At 58.6% G+C, this 20,458-nt stretch overlaps 1 protein-coding gene across 1 annotated transcript in view; it reads right to left on the bottom strand.

The window, feature by feature from the left end:
• Positions 1-3,752: 3,752 nt before the first annotated feature.
• Positions 3,753-20,458, bottom strand: part of LOC119105558 (uncharacterized) — a 104,680-nt gene continuing 87,974 nt past the window's right edge. Inside the window, exons 6-17 of the mRNA XM_037229018.1 lie at positions 16,718-16,823; positions 12,111-12,314; positions 11,321-11,457; positions 10,810-10,922; positions 10,300-10,443; positions 9,609-9,875; positions 8,720-8,901; positions 8,296-8,542; positions 7,742-7,853; positions 6,628-6,680; positions 6,029-6,260; positions 3,753-5,740 (exon numbers count right to left, since the gene is read on the bottom strand). Of these exons, the coding sequence (XP_037084913.1) occupies positions 5,469-5,740; positions 6,029-6,260; positions 6,628-6,680; positions 7,742-7,853; positions 8,296-8,542; positions 8,720-8,901; positions 9,609-9,875; positions 10,300-10,443; positions 10,810-10,922; positions 11,321-11,457; positions 12,111-12,314; positions 16,718-16,823 (2,069 nt within the window). The 3' untranslated portion in view covers positions 3,753-5,468. The remainder of the gene's footprint in view (positions 5,741-6,028; positions 6,261-6,627; positions 6,681-7,741; positions 7,854-8,295; positions 8,543-8,719; positions 8,902-9,608; positions 9,876-10,299; positions 10,444-10,809; positions 10,923-11,320; positions 11,458-12,110; positions 12,315-16,717; positions 16,824-20,458) is intronic.

Genomic DNA, 20,458 nt, shown 5'->3' with positions numbered 1-20,458 from the left:
GATCAACAGCTTGACATTTTACTCCTCGTTTTGAAGCTTGCCCATTGTTCCTAAAATTAGGTTCAGTTTGTTTGTTCTGACAGTCGAGGAACTGTACGCATTCGAAGGCTGAAAATGAGTGTACAGCATTGCTGCAGTAGCTCAAGGTCGTTTTGCTTTCTTGGTGAAGCCATCCATGCAACATAATCGGAAGCCAATGGCACGGGGGATGGGGGGGGGGGGGGGGGAGCTGGACGTCCATGCCCCATGGGGTTCTTGCGTACCTCTCCTTGCGGTAGCGGTGATCCTAACGTGGATCTCAAGATTATCAGTCCACCCTCAAGTGCTCCAGTCCTGGTCGGACCCGTGTTTGAATGGCTTTGTGATACCGTCCGTTTTTGTTTTTAGTCCATGCTCGTGTCTGTGTGAAAATGCCAGCTTAACCATGATGTGTTAAGTTCGTAGATAAAGTTAGCATATATGAAGTTAATGTGATCTAATATAATCTTAGTATACAAATGACGCCCTATATCGATGGAATGTCTTTTGCACACGCCCCTTAGTATGCGAAGCGTGAACGAGTAAAGCATGCTGGCTTGCCTTTCCCATTCTTAGCTGCTGAGCTCGTATGGATGCCGTTTTTACCTGCTAGCCGTGCTTCCGGCCAGATTTCGACAGCTTTAGGCACACTTTTTGTTCTTCAGGCATGTTTGGAAGGTAGTTTGGTCACCTTGGCGCATCGAATTTACTGAACTTAAAGTATGGTTGAGTCGGTAGAAGAAGTTAATGTATTTTATGTTAAAGTGTATCAACTTCTTCGTGCTTCTACCTTAACTTCTCACTTCTTCTTAGCTAATGTTATTTCGTTGAGAGATAATGGTGATCGTTTCACTTTGTTATTGAGGCAAACGTTCGGAAGTTCGAGTGGAATAAACTCCGCAGTGTATACATTCCTCTGCGTACACTTGCGTGCGTCACCGCTGGTGCAGCATTCTGCGCTGCTGCGGACATCACCGTCACATGTCTGTTCCCCCTGCGCCGTCCGACAGGCGCCCTCCGGCCAAGCGACCCTGCTACACCAGGCTGGCCGTGTCCGACCCGTTCGAGTGTCCGTGGCCGCGGCTGCTGCGTCGGCTCTGTCCATCCGAGGGTGCCATCGAGGCTGGCTCCGTGCGCGTCTGCCGGGACCGCGCCACGCTGGCGCTGCTGAGCGCTGCGCTGACGGCCGGCCGGCGGCGGCGGCAGCGGCGGGCGCCCGCAGCTGCCGCCGACCGCCGCCGCGCGGCTGGTCGCCGTCCGACTGGGCGCCGCGGGCCGCGGCGTGCCGCGCGCCGGCGCACTGCTCTGCCTGCCAGCGGCTGGCGACTCGGCCACCGCCGCGCTGGCCGAGCCGCCGGCCGCCGACGCCGCCGCCGGCGAGCGGACGGCGCGGCGCGATGCCTGGCAGCGCCGCCAGCAGCTGGAGAAAGCGCCGCCGCCAGCGCTGCCGCCGCCGCCAGCAGCCGGAGCGGGCGGCGGCGGCGCGCGACGCGCTGGCGATCGAGCGCCGCGGCCAGACGGAGGCCATGGAGCGGCTCTTTCTGCCCGGAGCCGAGGTGCAGCCGCAGCGGGAGGTCAGTGCCGGGTCACCGGTGGTGCGGCTGGGCTCGGCACGGCGGCTGAGCTGTGCAGGTCGGGGAGGACGTTTGTCTCGCCCCGGAAGGTGCTCCAGTTCTGGCGGGCCGTCGCGATTCACGTGTCTTTGCGTCATCAGTCACCGGCTGATGACCGGCTGAACAACTTGCCGTTCTCCCTCCCCCTGCCGCTGCCTCGTTGTCGCCTTGGGCGCGCCATGAGCGCGTGCTGGCCGCCACCGCCAGGTGATCGGTCACATGACGTGCTGGCCGCCGCCGCTGTGTGCCAGACTATTCACGTGACTTGCTGACCAGTGCCGCCGTCCGCCAGGTGATCGGCCACGTGACGTCGGGCGACTTCTGCCTGTCGGAGGCGGGCGGTCCGTGGCACCGGGTTCGTGGTGCTCGAGGGCCTGCTGCGGCTGCTGGAGTCGGGCGGCAGGCAGCTGCTCTTCCGCAACACGGATGCCACCGCTTACCGCTGGTGCGAGGTGACGCTGGTGACGGAGCACTGCTGATGACGTCAAATCGGGGTCTCTGCGGGTGTCAGCTGGTGCTGGTGATGAATTGCTGTTGATGACGTCACGCCGGGGTCTGCCGCTGGTGCGAAGTGACGGAACGCTGCGGATGACGTCATACTGGGGTTGGTCGTCGGTGCCGGCCGGCGTCGGAACCCTGCTAATGGCATCACATGTGAAATCCTACTGACGTTATATGCCAGGCTGCCGCCGACGCCGCTGGACAGGGCTCAGCTGTAGATGTCCCACGGGAGGCGGTGACGTCATACCTGAGACTACAGCGGATAACGGACGCCGTCGGTGACGGGACGCGTTGTTTTGCTGCTGATTCTGTGATCCACTCGCGGTCGTCTACCGTGTCTGGAGCAGGTGGTGTGGAACGAGGCGTGTGTACTGCTCCTGTTCGGTGTTTTGTTTCCGCCGGGCTGGTTTGGTGCTGTGGGATGCGCTGTGGAGCGGTCCGTGAAGCGAATCATACGCCGTGTAGTGTTGACCGCCTTTTGTCATGCTTTTGTCATGCAGCGGCGCGATGGTCCAATTTGTAATCGACCGGAAGATCCGATGTGTACACCGTCATTCCAGCCTTCTGCTTCAGATACCAAGGCAAATCAGAGACGTCAAGCCAATAAATACGTTGTAAGCATCTGCGAAAAACGTGCGGCTGCTATTCGACCCGTTTCAACTTGGCCTATCTTTCGCTGCGCCGCCTTAGGCTTAGTAGGCGAACCATTGCCACACCGTGAGCGTGGTGCTAACGTGAGCAACAGGGGCGGAACCAAGGGGGTAACCCGGGGCCCGCCCCCTTTCCCCTGGGCCGATATTTTTGGCGGCTGACCATATATGGCCCCCCGTAAAAAGTTTGAAACCGGTCTGATGCGGAACCACCGAGCTCCGGCCCCTCCCCTAGGAAAACCCTGGCTGCGTCCCTGATGACTCGTGGTGCGGCTGACACTAGATAACAATGACGCGAGGTTAGACGAGTTTGAAAAAACCGTAGTGAACATAAAATGAGCAAATGGACGTCCATGCACTGGAACGATCATGTCCCAAAGACGTTTGCACCGTAGCCCGAACGGGGATTGATCAACGATCTAATTCCCAGATGACGTGGCTGCCCATCTGTTGGGGCGTCTTACCACACGCCTCCATTCGGCAGGAAGATATCGATTAATCTTGCATGCGAACTGCTTACGGACCACTACTCACGCGTTACGATTTTACGCGTTTTACATACTGATCACCAGTGATCAGACCACACGACTGAATATCCTTCAGCTACACCATCTCCCGCTTTCGCCTCGCCCAAATTGCGCTGGCGCTCCTCCCACGAGCACTTTGTAGTCTTTCTGCAGTCAGAGAGTTTGACGTTTTTAAATACTGCGAGCCGCTACAGTTGATGCGGCAATGCCGCGGGGTTCAGGACAAATGGGATTCGGTCAACACCAACAACCGTCGGAACGTGACAGAGCTATGATTCGTTCTCGGACGGGTGCGAGCGCGTTCGTGGTTCAATAACGCCGCAAGATGGCGTCTATCGGCGATCTGATCACCTCAGGCACTATGAGCGACACCTCTCGACATGACATGCGAACTGAAAGCCCAGTGGCTGCGTTCCAAAAACAATCTGCCTTGATGCACAATATTGTAGGCAAGTTTATTTCAAACTTAATTTCAACAGAACCTAATACCCCAAGCTGATAACACTGGCAGGTACACATCCGGACATAAAATCTAACGGGGAGGGACCCATGTTCTCGACAATTACTACCGCAGCACCAGGACTACCACTGAAAGGCACGGAAAGTTCAATCATAGCCGAACAGCATACGACACCAACGACGACCGATTTTGCGTGATGGGCTAAGCACGGGCGTGGTCACCTGTGGCGGCGCGTCCGAAGGCCGCGGACGGGGGGAGGGGGAGGGGGGAGGCGGCCGCCGGGCGTCGCGCCAACACTGACCCGGCTTACACAGTATATATACAGAGCATCGGTGGTGGCGCGGCCACCGCGGCGGCCGCCGCCGCGCCCAGGGTGCACCGAGCCAGTGTCAGCAGGCAGGCGGGCGGGCGGCCCGGCCAGCGGGCGCGCGCCGCCCCCGGCCGCAGCCGCGGAAGACGGGCGGGGGCGGTCTCCCCTAGAGAGCGGATCGAATGTAGGTGGGGCAGGATATGCTGCGCTCGAAACCAAATTCACTTATATACATATAAAAATTAACACAACTAGTAAAACAAATCATACAATATCATACCATACGCCTTCTTCTGAGCAACTGCATGTGCGAGGAATCCAGAGCAAACCTAGGATTTGTCAAATCACTCCCGATTACAAAATTAGCATGGGCAGACCCCGGCAGTATACGCATCAGCAGTCATTAGGTTAAAACAGCGGCCGCCCGGCTCCTCCCAGGCTGCCGGGCGCCGTCCGGCCGCGCAACAATCCCCAAACGAGCGCGCGCGCCCCCGGTGACGGCCGCGATAGGCGGGGCGGGGCAGGACGGGACGTCACACCCACCGGGGGCGGGGCCGCGGCGGCCAGCACGCACGCAACCGACACACACATTTAGCTACACCGAGTTGCGTCCGACGGCGACGGCGACGGCGACGGCGACGGCGGCGGCGGCGGCGGTGAGGGCGGAGATCGGGATCGGTGCCGCCGGTGGCGGCGACGGCGACGGCGGCGGCGGCGGCGGCCGGCCGGCCGGCCGAGCGACGGAAAGGAGGCGCGACCGAAGCGCAGCGAGAGCGAAGAGGAGGGGAACGGAGCGGCGCACACGCCAAGCGACACAACCCAATCAAGACGACAAAATCCTCAACAACTCACAGCCCGTCTATGTACAACAAAACAGCGACGGCTGCGTCCACGGGGCCGGGGCGGGGGCCGTCCCGCCGCCGAGCGCCAGCCACCTCGCTCGTCAAAAATAACCCGACTCTCACAATCCGCACCGTATAAATACGAGCGCGCCGGCGCGTCCAGCTGATGGGGCGGGGCGCTGCGCGGCGGGCCGGCGCGCGCCGTGAGCAGCGCGTCCACTTTTGATTCATTTGGCACACACGCACACAGCGGGCACGTGACGCGCGCGCCCCGAGCACAACCGTCGGACTAGGTGGCGGTCGGCCGCGCGCCGTCCCGCCCGCCGCCCGCCAGCCAGCCAGCGCGCGCGCGCGCACGAGCGCGCCCGTCCAGGCGCCCCGCGCGCAACCGTGGATATCCGTACGTGAGGCACTTGTTGGCCGGCGGCCGGCCGGCCGGCCAGGCGGCCAGCCGCTCCCGTCCGCCGCCGCATCACAGGCACCCTCTTCGCAATTGAGAAACGTCGATTGCACAATGGATCACTGGTATGCAGACTGGGTGTATATATCACTTGGGCGAGCGGGCGCACTCTTTCCTGATGGGCCGGTCTATCCGGTCTTCAACTCGTCGGCGTTCGTCGCGCGCTTCCCTGGGGTCGCGCAGGTCACGCGAGTCCAGCGGCTCGCGGGCGTCGCGCACTTCACGAGCGTCTCGCGCGTCGAGCGGCTCGCGGCCCGCCTCGCGCGGGTCCCGCACCTCGCGAATGTCACGCACATCTCGCCGCACAGGCCGCTCCAGTTTCTCGGGCAGCGGCCTCCGCTTGTCCTCTCCCGGCTTGCCTGAAACACCGGGCCCACAGTGAGCTCACGGCTGGCCACGCGGTCGCCGGCCAACGACGACGGCCACATCGCTACGGACACTTCGCACACCCGTCCCACCACTGCTGCCAACTTACGATAACAGACCGGCACGAGGGCCGTGCCGTCACGGGTCGGCTCAGACGAAAGTCGGCTGCGTGGCTCCCTGAAGCGGCAGAGGCCCACATCATCATCGATCCCACACACCGGCAGCGTCACCACGCCGCCACGACACCGGCGCACGCGCAGGCCGACCTCGGTTAGACTCACGCGCGCTGTTGGAGCGCTGCACGCCCTGGGCGGCGGCCGGCGGCGCGGCGGCGGCGGCGGCGGCGGCAGTGGCCGCGGCGGTGGCCGCGGCCGGCGGCGGCTTGGCGGCCGCCTTCTTCTCCTCCTCGCGCTCCTTAACGTCGCGCTCCTTAACCTCCTGCGCCAGCTTCTCGTTCTTCTCGCGGCCCCGCTGCGCCATCTGCGCATAGCTGAGCGTGGTGGCCAGCGGCAGCTGTGGACGCGGCGGGCCCAGGCCGGTCAGCGGGACCCCTGTTGTGCGATGGAATGCCGGGGGCGCTGGAGCCGGGCCCTGTACCATCATCCTGCTCACGTACAACCAGTGGAGGTGCCAGGGTTGCCGAACACATCAACGGCATTCAGGCCAAAACGGGCAGGTGTTCTCACTGCTGGAAATCCTCATCACCACGCCGCCAAATACAGTCTCCACCCGACGGCAGCCACACCGCGCCAGCAATGTGCGAACAGTCACTAGCCCCTTAGACAGCAACAAACCACCGTCCCCACAAAGATTTCCCGTGGCAGCACGGAAGTAGACTCGCGCACAACGCCACGCGCCGTTCGCACCGGCCCAGACTCACCGAGCTGAACTCGTTCTCCTTGTTGGCGCCGGAGCCACCAGCAGCGGGCGGATCTTCGGCTGCGGTCGCGGGCGCCGCCTCGTCGGCCGCCGCGTCAGACTTCTTCGGCCTGCCGGCGCTGCGGAGACGGAGAGCGGCGCAGGTCAGACCACCGCGACGCCGCTCCACGCGCCGGTAACGTTCGCACGCGATCGGACACCGCGTTGGGCGCCAACTATTCGCGCGCTTTTTGATGAAAGAAGGCGCAGTCAGCACATTAGAAGCTGAATAAGACATCGCATTCCAGTGCGGCCTACCACGGCGGTGAGGAAGGCAGAGCTAAGCGGCAACCAACATCTAACCTTTTCGGAACAAAACGACAGACCGTCAACTCGGCAAGAGAAAATAAACCAAGGTCAGCTACCCCGTGGTGTTGCACGCCCACAATCTAAAACACGAGACAGTTTCGACAAGCTGCACTGGCCAACTGCCCACCCTGCTCCATGACCGGGAGTCCTGACCCACCCTGTACATCAGACTGACCTAGCCGGCGGTGCCGACTGCGGCGGCGGCACCCTCCGCAGCGCCGGCTGCGGCTGCGTCTGCGTCTGCGGCTGCGGCTGCGGCTGCGGCTGCGGCTGCGGCGGCGGTGGCGGTGGCGGCGGCGGAGGCGGAGGCGGCGGCGACGACGGCTGCTTCCTGGCGGGTGGCGCGGCCGCCGGCGCCGGCGCCGGCGGCGGCGGCGGCGGCTGCTGCTGCTGCTGCTGCTGCCGCGACTGCGACTGCGAATGCGACTGCGACTGCGGCTGCAGCTGCGGCTGCGGCTGCGGCTGCGGCTGCGGCTGCGGCTGCGGCTGCGGCTGCTGCTGCGACGGCGGCGGCGGCGCGGCCGGCTTGCGCACCGGCGCGGCCGGCGGCTGCGGCGAGCCCGGCTGCCTCCGTACGGCGGTCGGCGGCGGCTGCGGCGAGCTGGCGCAGCGGCGCGCCGCAGGCGACGTTGGCGGCTTTCGCTCGTGCATGCTGCCGTTCACCAGCGCCGCGTCGGTGGGGATGGCTGCGGGAACGGCGGCGGCGGCGGCGGCGGCAACGGTGGCGGCAGCAGCAGCGCTGACGGCGGGCGGGTCCCGCGCCTCGCCGGCCGGCTCCGGCAGCACTGGCGAGTCAGGCCGCGACTGCTGCTTGGCGCCCGCCGGCGCCGGCTTGGCAGCCGGCTTGGCCGTTCCCTTGACCACATCGGCGAGCCGCGACTCGAGCGCGGCGGCCGGCGCCGGCGGCGGCACCGCCTCACCCTCCTCCTCTGGCGGCGATGCCGCATCGCCGGGCGGCGCGCCCGGCAGCGGCGGGAACATCGAGCCCCCCAGGTCGAAGGCAGGTCCGGCGGCCGGCTTACCGGGCGGCCGCGCGCCTCGGGCGCCGCGGCACCGCCCGGCGCGCGCTCCTTGCCCAGCGGCTGGGTGGGCGGCGCCGGCGGCACCCTTGCCGGGCCCGGCCGCCGGGTGCGGCCGCGCCTCGTCCTCGCGGCGCCGCGTGCGTCGGAACGGCCTGCCGGTGCGCTGGTCGCGCGGCTCGCTGCCTTGGCTGTGATGGCGGCCGGCCGCGTACGCCGCCTCCTCGCGCTTGGCATCGCCGACGGCGGCCGGCGCCGCCGCCACCTGACTAGTGCTGGCGCCAGTCGGCTGGTAGCCAGACACGGTCTGCGGCCCGGCGCCGCCAGTGCCCCGGCTCGGGCCGGCCGTAGTCGTTGCTGTAGCTGCGCGCGTGCGCGCTGCGACTGCCCCGGCCGTTGGAGTAGCTGTGCGTGCCGCCCGGTCCCGGCGGCAGACCCTGCACGTGCACCGGCTGGTACGCGCTGTGGCCCTGAGTATTGTAGGCGCCCTGCAGACCCATACTCCGGCTGTGGTCCACAGAGCCGCCCGACTGGCTTCGCTTCGGGTTCCTGCGGGACACAAGGCGAGGCGCCGTCACAACGCCGGCTCCATCCACGTCTCGAGCGGGCCCTCCGCCACTCAACACCCCACCTGACAAGGCGACGACGCCCGAACGAGATCGCGCCGCGGCCCGCCGATCGAGCCAAGCCAAACAACGCCTGCCGTCGTCGGCGGCTACCGCTTACCTGTTCCGGCTGCCGCCGCCGCCGCCGCCGCTGAAGCGGCCGTTCGCCGCGCCATGCTTGAACGTGGCCTGCGGCGCCAGGCCGTTGAAGGTGAAGACGGGCGCCGAGCTCAGCTCGAACAGGCCCGTACTGGGCGTGCCGTAGAAGCCGGACAGATTCGGGAAGTACGGCTGCGGCAGCTGCTGCGCGCACGACCACCACTGCGTCAGGCGCCGCTCACGCGCCGACGGTCGCCGAGCTGGCACCCAGCAGCCCAGACGGCACGGGACTGACCCGAGGCAGGGGCGGCACGGGACTGACCCGGGCCAGGGGCAGCACGGGACGGACCCGGACCCGGGGCAGTACGCGACTGACCCGAGGAAGGGGCAGCACAGGACGGACCCGCGCCAGGGGCAGCACGGGATGGACCCGGGTCTGGGGCAGTACGCGACTGACCCAGGTCCACTCAGCACAGCGTGCTACGGACGGGAACCGCGCACTGCTGGCCGCTACGACGCAGCCCGAGCGGGACAGCACTGATGTAAAGACACAGCGCAGTGGCGTCGGCACGACTGAGGCCAGGCAATGTGGCGACGGGGATACGGTACAAAGGCGTCCGCTGCCACAATCAACTGGCGCGGCCGTACGTTGTACACAAAACAGGCCACACAGTCGTGGTCGCGCATCACTCACATCAGTCAGCACCACAAAGGTTTGGCCTGCACCACACCAAACTATGCCTGGCAAAAGGTTTAAATCACAAAGCGACCCCTGCGGAAAGATCCCATCAAACTGAGACCAAGTGCCACAAAGTGCCATCTCCGGACTCGATCTCCGCCGCACCTGTACGAGCGCCAGAGTTCGGCAGTCACGCCCCGTCACGCATTACTCCCTCCACGCCGCCACTCACGTAGAAGGCTCCGAACTGGTTCTGCTGCGGCTGGGTGTAGGCGGCCGAGGCGGCGACGGCGGCGGTGGCGGCTGGCGGCGCCGACGCCGGCGTGCCCACCGTGTATGTGTAGCGGCCGGCCGGCACGCTGCCGTTCACCTGGTAGGCGGCTGGCGGCTCGCCGCCGCCCGGCGCTGCCACGAAGCCGTTCTTGGCCGCGCTCGGCGGCGGGTTGTACATGCGGTTGATGATGGGCTGCGCCTTGATACGCGCCATAATCGGCTTGCCCTGCGGGGGGGGGGGGGGGGCAAGCGGAGCGGGTCAGTCATAGAGGGGGAGCGAGGCAGGCGTGGCCTGTGTTTGTCCATGTTCCCAAATCCGTAACAGATCTGGAAAGCGTGAAGAAAACCCACTGGTATTGAACATGTCGTTACCCAAGCGTGACTCACTCCCATCATCGACTTTTGAGGAGACGCCTTAACGTACATTGTTCGTAAACGAGCCAGGCACTGCAAAGCCTCAGAAGCCTCAAGCCAAAACCTCAGATTCCTCCCCGCGACCGCACAGACGCCTCGCTGGAGCTTGACCAGCTAATCTCCAGCGACCATGACTTGAGCTGCAGATAGCTCGCGAACACAGCTGGGGAGTGGCGGGGAAGTACTCAAACCCCGAGCCGTCAGGCGCCAGCAGCCGCCGCCCGCACCAGACTCACCTGAAAGCAGCGCACCTCCTCGCGCAGGTAGCGGTACGCCATCTGTGCGTCCTCGTCGGACTCGAAGTTGACGTACCACGAGTTGTTGAGCCGCGCGTTCTGCACGTTCACCACCTTCGGGCAGTTCGGGCTCTCGAAGATGGCCTGCGAACGAGCGGACACCACGCGTTGTCAAGAGACGGCGACTCGGGACGGGACACGCCGCAGTAGGCGCCGAGCAACTGCCAGGCCCACCTCCGCCTGATACATCAACCCCCTGGTAAAGACAGTGAAAACAAAAACGAGAGAAAAAAACGTTTTACCTCATCTCGCTCAGATTGGAGCATCCCCTCGGAACAACGCTTAAGCTGCTGTTTCATCATCGTGCTTAACGCGTTGGCACGCCAACGCCAGCACATCACACAGACGAAATGTCACGGCAGCTGGGCAGGACCAGGGAGGACGGGGACCCCGAGCCGAAAAGGACGCTTCTCCTGCGTACAGGGGCGGCTGTCAGGCCGGCCCGCTCACCTTGACCTCCTCCATGGGCGTGGCATCGGACACCTCGCGCAATATCACTGTGCACCGCTTGTGGTTGGGCCGGACGCGCGTGCACGTCCCGTCCACCTGCACGTTGGGCGAGTCTGCGAACGGCAGGGCGGCGGCCGGTCACTGCCAAGCGATGCGACGGCGCAGGCACACGGCCAGCCGCGCACGCCACGGCACCTGTCCGGTCAGCTGGCCTAGCCGGGTCTTGCGGTCGTCCGCGGCGCCGCTCAATAGCGCTCAGGAAAACCACAGGACAGCGTGACTGAATATATCCCAAACACCACTCACGAAACGCATCAACTGACGAAGCGCGCCGGGAGGGCATGCCGTGTGACGCCGAACGAGACGCGCGACGCCGGAGTCGGAGCGGAGCCGGAGCCGGAGCCGGAGCCGGAGCCGGGGCCGGAGCCGGAGCCGAACGCAGTCCGACATCAGTCACACGACGGCGTGACCATCGCACCAAAACCGGCCACCAGCCGCCTATCGTGCTCACCTTTCAACACCTGCGTGATGAGGTCGATGTTGTTGGTCAGCTTCTTGACCTGGTTGAAGTTGGCCACCGTCGATATAGGAACATACTGGTCGCTGTCCATTTGGGACATCAGGTAAGTATCGTTAGCCAAGTTCTCCCTGGAAAGGCGGAGTTCTGATCAGCATTTGCGATGCATACAGCTTCCGACACAGCCCGTAGACGCGCCGCCGCACCGCCGTAAGTGGCGCGCGCCCTCACGTAAGCCCCACCCCACCCCCACCCACGTTCATGCCGAGCTGAGCGGTCACAACAAACTGCCGACCCAGCCAGTGTCAATATCGAACGGGATCGGTCCGCCAACATCCACCACAGTGGCATCCGGTCACTGGGCAACCTCTGAGACATGAAAACAAGAAAAACAACAATGCGCTCTGGCACAAAGGCGGGGATGTGGCCAGCCCAGCGGCGGCGCCGACACCAGCCACCAGCACGGGCCGCATCCCGACACCGAGCATGCTCATCACCAACCGCCACCCAACGGCGCATTACCGGCTCCCCTCCCTCACATCCGTGGCGGCGCGCGCAGGCGCCGCGTTCGGCTCACGTCACCGCGCTGCGAACTGCGGAGAAAGGCCACACCACCCAAAATAGAACTTCATTCCACGGCCGGAGAAATCCGGGATAAATCGGTTATGTATCGACCCCGGGCCCAGGGCCGGGCGCCGACACAACAGCAGCGGTGGCCGGGCGGCTCTCCCCCTCTCCGTCTGTCTCTGCCGGGCCGGGTCGCGGCCCGAGCCCGCCGTCTCACCTGGAGAAGTAGTACTCGAGCTGGTGCTGCAGCCGCTGCTTCAGCTGCTCCAGCGGTATGCTGCCGTCCATCTGCGGCGTCGGGTAGAACACGGGCCCGGTCTGCTGCAGCACGGGCGCCGCCGGCGGCGGCGGCGGCGGGCCGGCCATCAGCGGCTCGGCGGACGGCGGCGCGGCGCCGCCCGGCACGGCCAGACCGGGCTCACTGGCGGCGGGCAGACACGGCGGCCGGTCACACGACAGCCCGCTCGGGACGGTCTGCAGGGAGCTAACAGGCCCGGCCGGCGGCCTCTGACCGCCACCGACCCTCGCCTCGACGGCACGGAACAGACTGCCTGGGGTCACGCGGCACTGGAGGTCAGCAGCAGGGTCACACAAAGTCCACAATCAGGTCACACACTGCCTGGCGTCAGACCAACAAACGCGGAGGGTTACCCGCCGTACACGGACACCAGGTCACAGCCAGTCTGGCCCCAAAGCCAGGCAGACAACGTCACACACACACAACGCAGTTTCACCGCCGAGCACTGGGGCCACATACCGCTCGCCCGAAGCCACAGCCGGACAAATCCGACCCCTGCCCCGCCGCCGCTGATGGTGACGTTCGCGGCTCCAAACACCCACCCCGCATGCATGCGCAGAACGCAATGCGTCAATGCATATACAGGGAGAAGAATTTCTAGACTTTTGTATAACGTTGGACAATATCGCGTATTACGTTGTTACAAGAATTTCGGCTGGGAAGCTACTTTACCATGTCTGCAATTTCCAGGGTCCTATCTTTATGAGGCAACAACTGTTACTTTCAATTCATATTCACATGCTATCATGACTAACCAGCAAAGCTCGGGAATAAAATAAAATAAAATAAAATAAGATAATAAAATTTCCCCCTAGCAATTTATCACGATGGGTATTTTATGAGGTCAGCACAGCGAAAACACTGACCACCACACAGGGGCGCTGAAACACTTGCTCATGGTAGGTTGTTCCGATTAATCTAGCCGGCCGTGGTTCAATTCAGGGGACATATCGATGGCAGACGTGGGGCCGCTGCGGCGCCGGCCCGCAGCGCAGGTTTATTGCCAGCTCTGACGAGCGAATGTAATCAAATACTTTGAGGCCATCAGTGCAACAGGCCGCGACACACCGGAATACCTATATCGATGTATAATTAGACGCACAGGAATCTGTAGGATTGATGACGTTCCATGCAACAGGACGCCCTAATGAAAATAGCCTGGCCAGGAAGCATGATGCAACACTCGTGTGCAACAGACCGTCGTCGTCACTGGGTCTTCACGACACACTCAGCTACTGAGGCTAGATGGCGTCGCCTGCCTCCCACCTGGGGGTGTGTGGTGGGGTGTGTGGGGGGTGGGTGGGGGGGGGGGGGGGGCGTCGCAGGTGATCGAACCCCGTACCTCTGGTTTCCCAGCCGCGCGCTGGTGACTACAGACCCGTTAACCACTGCACTATCTGCACCCCCAACAAACCATCCTAATGCAACCCACCCTCAGACGTAGCACGGCAAATGTCCCCCCCCCCCCCCCCGAGTATGGAATAAAAGCATACCACTGAAAAGACAGGTGCCACACAGTCTGTTTAATTTCGCGCCACTACATCTGCTCTCAACAACCATCTCAGCAATCGATCCAACTTCTTTCACCCCCCCCCCCCCCCCCCCCTCCCGCACGGAGGTCTCTTTCGCAACACGACCTCGCGCGCAGCCAGTAAAGGCGCGCCAACGGGCCGGCGGCGCTGGCCCCGGCCGTGCTGTCGGCCGGCCGGTGTCCGCATCTGACTCAGCCCGGCCGCGAACCGAACAATTAGCGCCGGCCGGCCCCGTCGACTTCCGCCGCTCGGCCCCGCCAGGCCGCCGCCGCAGCTGACGCAGATTTTTTCCGCAGCCGGGGCTTGTATCGCCGAAGACTTATAACATCCAGTCTTGGGACAAAGGTCAGTCGGCGGCAGCCGCCAACAAATGGTCACACAGATAAAGGGCAAAAGAGATATTAGGCGTGGTCAACTATTTCAAGCGCAGGAGCAGCTGATGGGAACCACGTTTCGTGGCACTTACTTGGCATCGACAGCGATCCAGAAGTTAGATGATAGCGCTCACAACGTGATTTTCGTCGCACATCGCACCACACGCCTCAATGTTTAGGGACAAAGCCTCGGCATATATCAGCATCCAAAATGTCATCAGCGAGCCGGCTTACAGACACCATATTGCCATGCCACAATGAATGATCAGCCATTTGCACTTCACACACACACATAAAAACATAACCGGTCGGGCATAACAAATAAAACGCAGAAACCAGCCAGCGCACACGACTACGAACCACTCATACCTCACCCGTCCCGGTGTAAACACAACACAATACAACACAAAACAACACGATACAGGGCAACACAACACAACACTCGTGCCTTACGGCCCCCATGGGATACGCCTGGCTCAAGACTGACTCGAACCACCGACCTAATAGTCAGATCCAATTGCGATTTCCGACCCTCGGCAATCATACATGATCGTGCGAGGAATTCGTTAGCTCTCCGACAGTGAGCGACGTTCCATTTCGGTCACTGATCTATCAGTCCGCATGCATATTCGAGCTCGGCGCCTATACAGACACGCAATTGCAACTGTCGCTTCAATCGTCATGCACAACGGCAACACGTAAAGATCACTCCTCAGATTGTCAAAAGCTGATGAATGCAGCCAACCATCACGACCGTCCCGTAATTATCATATTAAGAGAAAACCAAAACTGCTACATCACAAAATAAGATACAACTCCTAAGTACCCAAATCATTAAAAGGACTGGAACCAACGTCAAACTCGGCCAACGCGACCGATTTGCTTCTCAACTTGCCAATCCGTACAGCAAATTAACTGTTCAGTGCCGTTCTAAAACTGGTAAATGTATGGGATCAACTAAACCGATTTTCTACATTGTTGCAAAAATGCCTTTACGAAAGACATCTGCGAGACTTCGAATGCTACCGGCAGTCGGTACAATCATATACTGTAAGTACTAGAGCCATACATCTGATCGCATACTGTCAGGGTTTTTACCTGTGCCACGGAATGGGTACGAAAAGGAATGATGGGTAGGCGTCGGAAGATGATACCAGCTCTGGTACCAACCAAACGTCACGCGTCTGGCACTGAGCTCAGAGCATCGTGGCTGCCGGTACGATGAAGTGCTACCAGTAACACTGAATGAATGCCTTGCAAGATGATACCAGCTCTAGAATCAAACGTCATGCCTCTGGGACTGAGCTCAACCATCGCGACTGGTATGGATGCAATGCCATGTCGCCAGCTGTATTTCAGCACATCTGTAATACCAGGGCCCTGAGCCGGTGCCAGGCTTGGGTTTAGGCTTATGGTAGTCACGACCCACGCCGAACCCGGTCCATGTCTGGTGGGACCCAAACCACAGACAGCCAGGTTCATGCCTTTTGGTTATTACAACAGGCGCTTTTGGCCTGTAATCGGACTTGGAGTGGCGCAACTCAAAACAACAATTTTTCTGGGTCACATACCTCGGATCTGGGTACGACGCTTGAGATTGCACTCGGAATCAGACCATAACTCCGACATGCAACATAAAACTGACCACATTTCCAAGATTAGTCGTGCAAAAATGCATTCCCAGGAAAAGCAACACTATCAGTGGTGTAGCTCACGATGTACCGGCCGCACCACAAACACAAACGCAGAACATGTTATATAAGGCCCCAAAAATCCGTTCGGGCTTTATGCCCACCATAGTAAATAGGATATAGCCCGAAAAAGAACGCAGTACCCCCGAGATACTGTATGCTGAACTATCAATATCGCTTAACCTAGCTTCAAAACTGATCATGTGTCTTGCAACAACAGGCACTTTTACATGCATCGGAAATTGCGAGAAAATACACCTCATTTTCACCGCCCTTTGTAGTTCCTATCCAATGCATGCCCAAAACGCCGCAGCGTCCAATGTCACAGAACATGAATACAAATTTCGACACAAACAGCAAATGTTGATTCACACATCAAATGCAGCTGACACGACGTTTGCGGGGAGTTGCCTGACGGAAGGAAGGGTGTGAACAAGAGCCGACAATGTGGCTGGCATTGACAAGCTAAAAGTGTCCGGCTCCCTATCAAAAGATCTGCTCCTAACCTCTGCAAAGCGAGCCTTCACTGGCCTCGGTTTTCTGCGGTGAGACACGCCAGTAACCACAGGCGTGGTGAGCGTCAACAAATGATCGAAATGTTTGTCGCTAGAAACCACACGTCCCTACTGATAACTCAGCATCCAACTCCAGTAGGAGCTGGTGTGGACAAGGTCCATGCTGCAATAGAAGCCACTTCAAAAATGGAAGGCCCGAAGCCTACTGACGCACTGCCATGCCAAAGACACGTATCTAAAGCCTTTCGCTTTGCGGTAAGATAACGGCGGCCCAAAAAACCAAAACATTGACCAAAAAGTCCCACAGTCTTGCGCGCACCTGCGCACAGCTGCGATAATCCTCGCCCACATGGAGCTAACGCCACTGGTAGCAGCGCGCGGCGGGCGCGCGGCCGCCTGCCGGCGCGTACTCACACTGCCTGGGGGCTGCCCTGGCTCAACAGCCCGTTTCCGTTCATGGGAAGCGTCACTGCGTACTCGCTGACGGCTTTCTCCACACCATTCACGTATAGTGAGGAGCCTGCAACGGAGGAGGGCGGCGTCAGGGGCGGCGGCGGCCGGGTGTCATGACTCAGGCGGGCCGCCGGCCGGCAAAAACCGACCTGGCACGCGGGCCGACGGCCGCCGCACGTGGCCAGCCGGTCCGAGACGGCGCGCCGCGCCCGGCCCGGTCCGCAGCCCTCCCGGCGGCGCCCAGCCGTCAGGACGCCAGACGACGGCGAGCGTCGCCGACCGAACCGGAGGTAGCCCACCCACCGAGGGCGACGCTGACGTAATGACCTGGGCGTGCTGTCCGCTCCTGACATACATGGCATACCACAGCAGCAACAAAACAAAACATCCGCTTAAATCATTCATCCTTTGCTGCACCAATTCAACTCAATTAGTATACAATACTGTTGGTTGTTTAGTGCAATCGCCAGGGACATGGTGTGGATAAATAACACAGCAATCATAGTTTTATTCTACAAGGAATAAGGCCATTAGTAGTTTACTTTTTATAAAGATCACATGCCCTTAAAACAACCATCTCTCCTGCCAGCCAACGAAACTCGAATATGCAACATGCATAGATTGGTCCTTAATCTTGCTTCTTTAGTCTGTCAGCAAGTCTTATACCAAATAACCACAACAAATGCAAAGAAACAAGAAGACCCAAAATACTCAGTGAATGAGTGCCAATGAATGAAATAACAATGCAACCTTATGGCCTAAACACAAGTCTAGCTTGGAAGTTTCTTTCTTTATTTCAAACCCTGCATCAGCTTCAGCAGAAGATGCACTAACAAGATGCCCATGTTATGGTGTGGGCTGAGTGAAATAATACATTAAGTGTTAATCACTAAAGCTGATATTACAACATAGAACATGGTATTCATCATCTTTCAGAAACTCCACAAATGCATTTTCAACATGTCTTGGGATAGCATTCTCTTGTGTGGATAGCTTGCAGGTTTCATGTTCAGATCAAATTTACCAGTGACAGCTTGACTTTCGACCAGCTTTAAATCAAAAGGTCTAATAACTGTGATTGACTAGAGGCCAGAAACAATGACTCAGTTTCACAAAACTAATGGACAACTTACATTCACATAAATTAGTGTTGCATAACCAAATGGGCAAAACATTTTCTAGTCTAGCCCACCCAAGAACACACTGATGACTGGAACACTGCGGACTGGCACATTTACAATTAGGGTAAGCCAATGTCTGTACAAAGCAGTCAAATAAAAAAATGCAAACCATGAAATATGCCCTAGCTGGGGATGGTAAGCAGGTGCCATCCCACATAAGCCAAGAAAAGTAAGACACCCAAAATGACACCCACTTTTTTAGCAGACATTGATACAATTTTTCAATCAATGACAGTCTTTATCACAGGCGAAAACAATGTCACAGTGAGGTATCACATACAAATTTACCCAAATGCAAAGAACATGTCCACCAGAGGACAGGTGACTGAGGCAATGCATTCCATCAAATGAGAAGGGCACTTCAGGTACAAAGGGGCAACACATACCCTGTGGGAGGCCCTCAGATAACTAACCTCAGACCTGTTGGTTGAAAGTCAGCCCACATCATCCACAGTAGGCCTATGAAAACAAAGGATGCCCCCCCCCCCCCCCAGCCCAAGAGAAGGCCTTAATTAGACAGACCAAAAGCCAGCAGACCAAGTGGAGGTTCCATCTGTGATATATACTTAAGAACTGGCAGATTAAAAACAAGAAGTGAGCAAACACCATATAATTTCAGGTGAGGGTTTGGATAGCAGATCCCATGGTTTGCTTTGGAGGACCTTAGATTAGCTTGCCCTCACCCTGGAGAATAGCTACTCATACTCACCATAACTCCAGCCCTCCACAATGTAGTTCTACATATGTGCACTCACATGGCTGGTGCATACTTTCTTTTGGGGTCCCTCCCATGAATGACAAGTCAGACAAGGAGCCTTACTGGCTGAGGAAACCAGGCAAGTGACACAGTGCAGCTAAATGCATATGTTATTACAACATTACAGTGACAGAAAACGGCCTCAGCAATGATCAAAACACACAGCATCAAGATTCTCTACATCCACAGACACAGATAGCAAACCTTATTATGCATATTCTGATAAGCTGCAAAGAAAAACCAATCAAGCAATATAAAATAAAAAGCAAGAACAAGTAAAATATAAATTAATAATAAATATATCACACATGAATGATATTGGACACAACATAATTTCTTACCATATCCACTTTCATTATCACAAAAACACATCACTTCTTTGTGGCATATTTATGTAGTATGCTGTTATCTACCCAAGGAGTTGCATTATCTATTGGGGCTTGAGTTGTCATTGGTAATTCAATAATGGTGCTACAAAATGGAAGCTGTTAAAAAAGCTAAAATAGTTATGTCACCATTGCTTCAATAATCAATCAGGAAAATCAAGGAAGTTTTTAGCAGTGCTTTAACAAATTTATTAACACATTTCTGAAGCTGTTCTTACATGACAATGCAACATCTGCTTGAAATATAGTATGTATTAACATTCTGAACCAGTGTGGGAAAAACCTCCATTTTCTGGTGGATGTGACACCAGGAAATTTTGTACTCCAGGCTCTTGACTGGCAAGAATGACAATTTTTGTACTCCAGACAAACACTGCAGCCGCCCCACAAAGCAGACACCATTGCAAATGTATGAGCCTGAGTATAAGTACCAAGGCAGACAGTTTTGCTTTCTTGATAGCCAGGAGGGTGCATGAACTTTGCTTTCATAAAGTGAGTTATAACTTTTATCTGATTTCCAGGGACCAAACATATGGAGCACCAAGAAATGGAGACAAGCATCTGCAATCCTGCAGGAGCTGGCCAATCCAGGGCGTTCATGTTAATGTCCTTCATCATTGTATTACATGGGTTAGATGCACTTGTACAAGCCTATGCAACTCCTGAATGGTGATGACAACCCATGTGAGTTACTTCTGTGGGAATGAAATAAACTGAACTATGAAATGTGCTTGTTTTAAGTACCTACCGCTGCCACATACCTTGCATGTCATTACCTGTGGGGAAAATATATGGCGCACCTGAGTAAGTAAGAAGACCGCATTCTCCACGACGCACACACCCACCGATAACTTTCAAGAAACGGACAAACATATCACGGCTCTGGCTCCCACCACGCAACGAACCCATCGCCTCCCGTACCCGAAACCAGCGGCAGCCCAGCCTCCTGCAACTGACGAGTTATATGGCGCACCTGAGTAAGACCGCATTTTCCACGACGCACACACCTACCGATACCTTTCAAGAAACGGACAAACATATCACGGCTCTGGCTCCCACCACGCGACGAACCCATCGCCTCCCGTACCCGAAACCAGCGGCAGCCCAGCCTCCTGCAACTGACGAGTGCATTTTCGAGCAGTGAAGGTCCGCGTCGCAACAGACACCTACAACAATATTCGTTCGACCAGAAATCACTAGCAGCACCAAAATCACCGCTGGCACAATCTTTTTCAACTAGGTCATTCAAAGACTCGCCGAGCAAGAAGTCCAGCATGCCAACTATGCTCTTAACTTACCCTCATATTAAGATAACATGTTAGCGATTTTACCAAAGGACGTGCATCTTGCAAAAAGTTTGGTGGGAAAATTTCCAAAG

Source organism: Pollicipes pollicipes, unplaced genomic scaffold (assembly GCF_011947565.3).
Source record: "Pollicipes pollicipes isolate AB1234 unplaced genomic scaffold, Ppol_2.1 Scaffold_6138;HRSCAF=7277_pilon_pilon_pilon, whole genome shotgun sequence".
NCBI classification, from domain to species: domain Eukaryota; kingdom Metazoa; phylum Arthropoda; class Thecostraca; order Pollicipedomorpha; family Pollicipedidae; genus Pollicipes; species Pollicipes pollicipes.
This window is presented reverse-complemented; position numbering and strand designations above follow the sequence as displayed.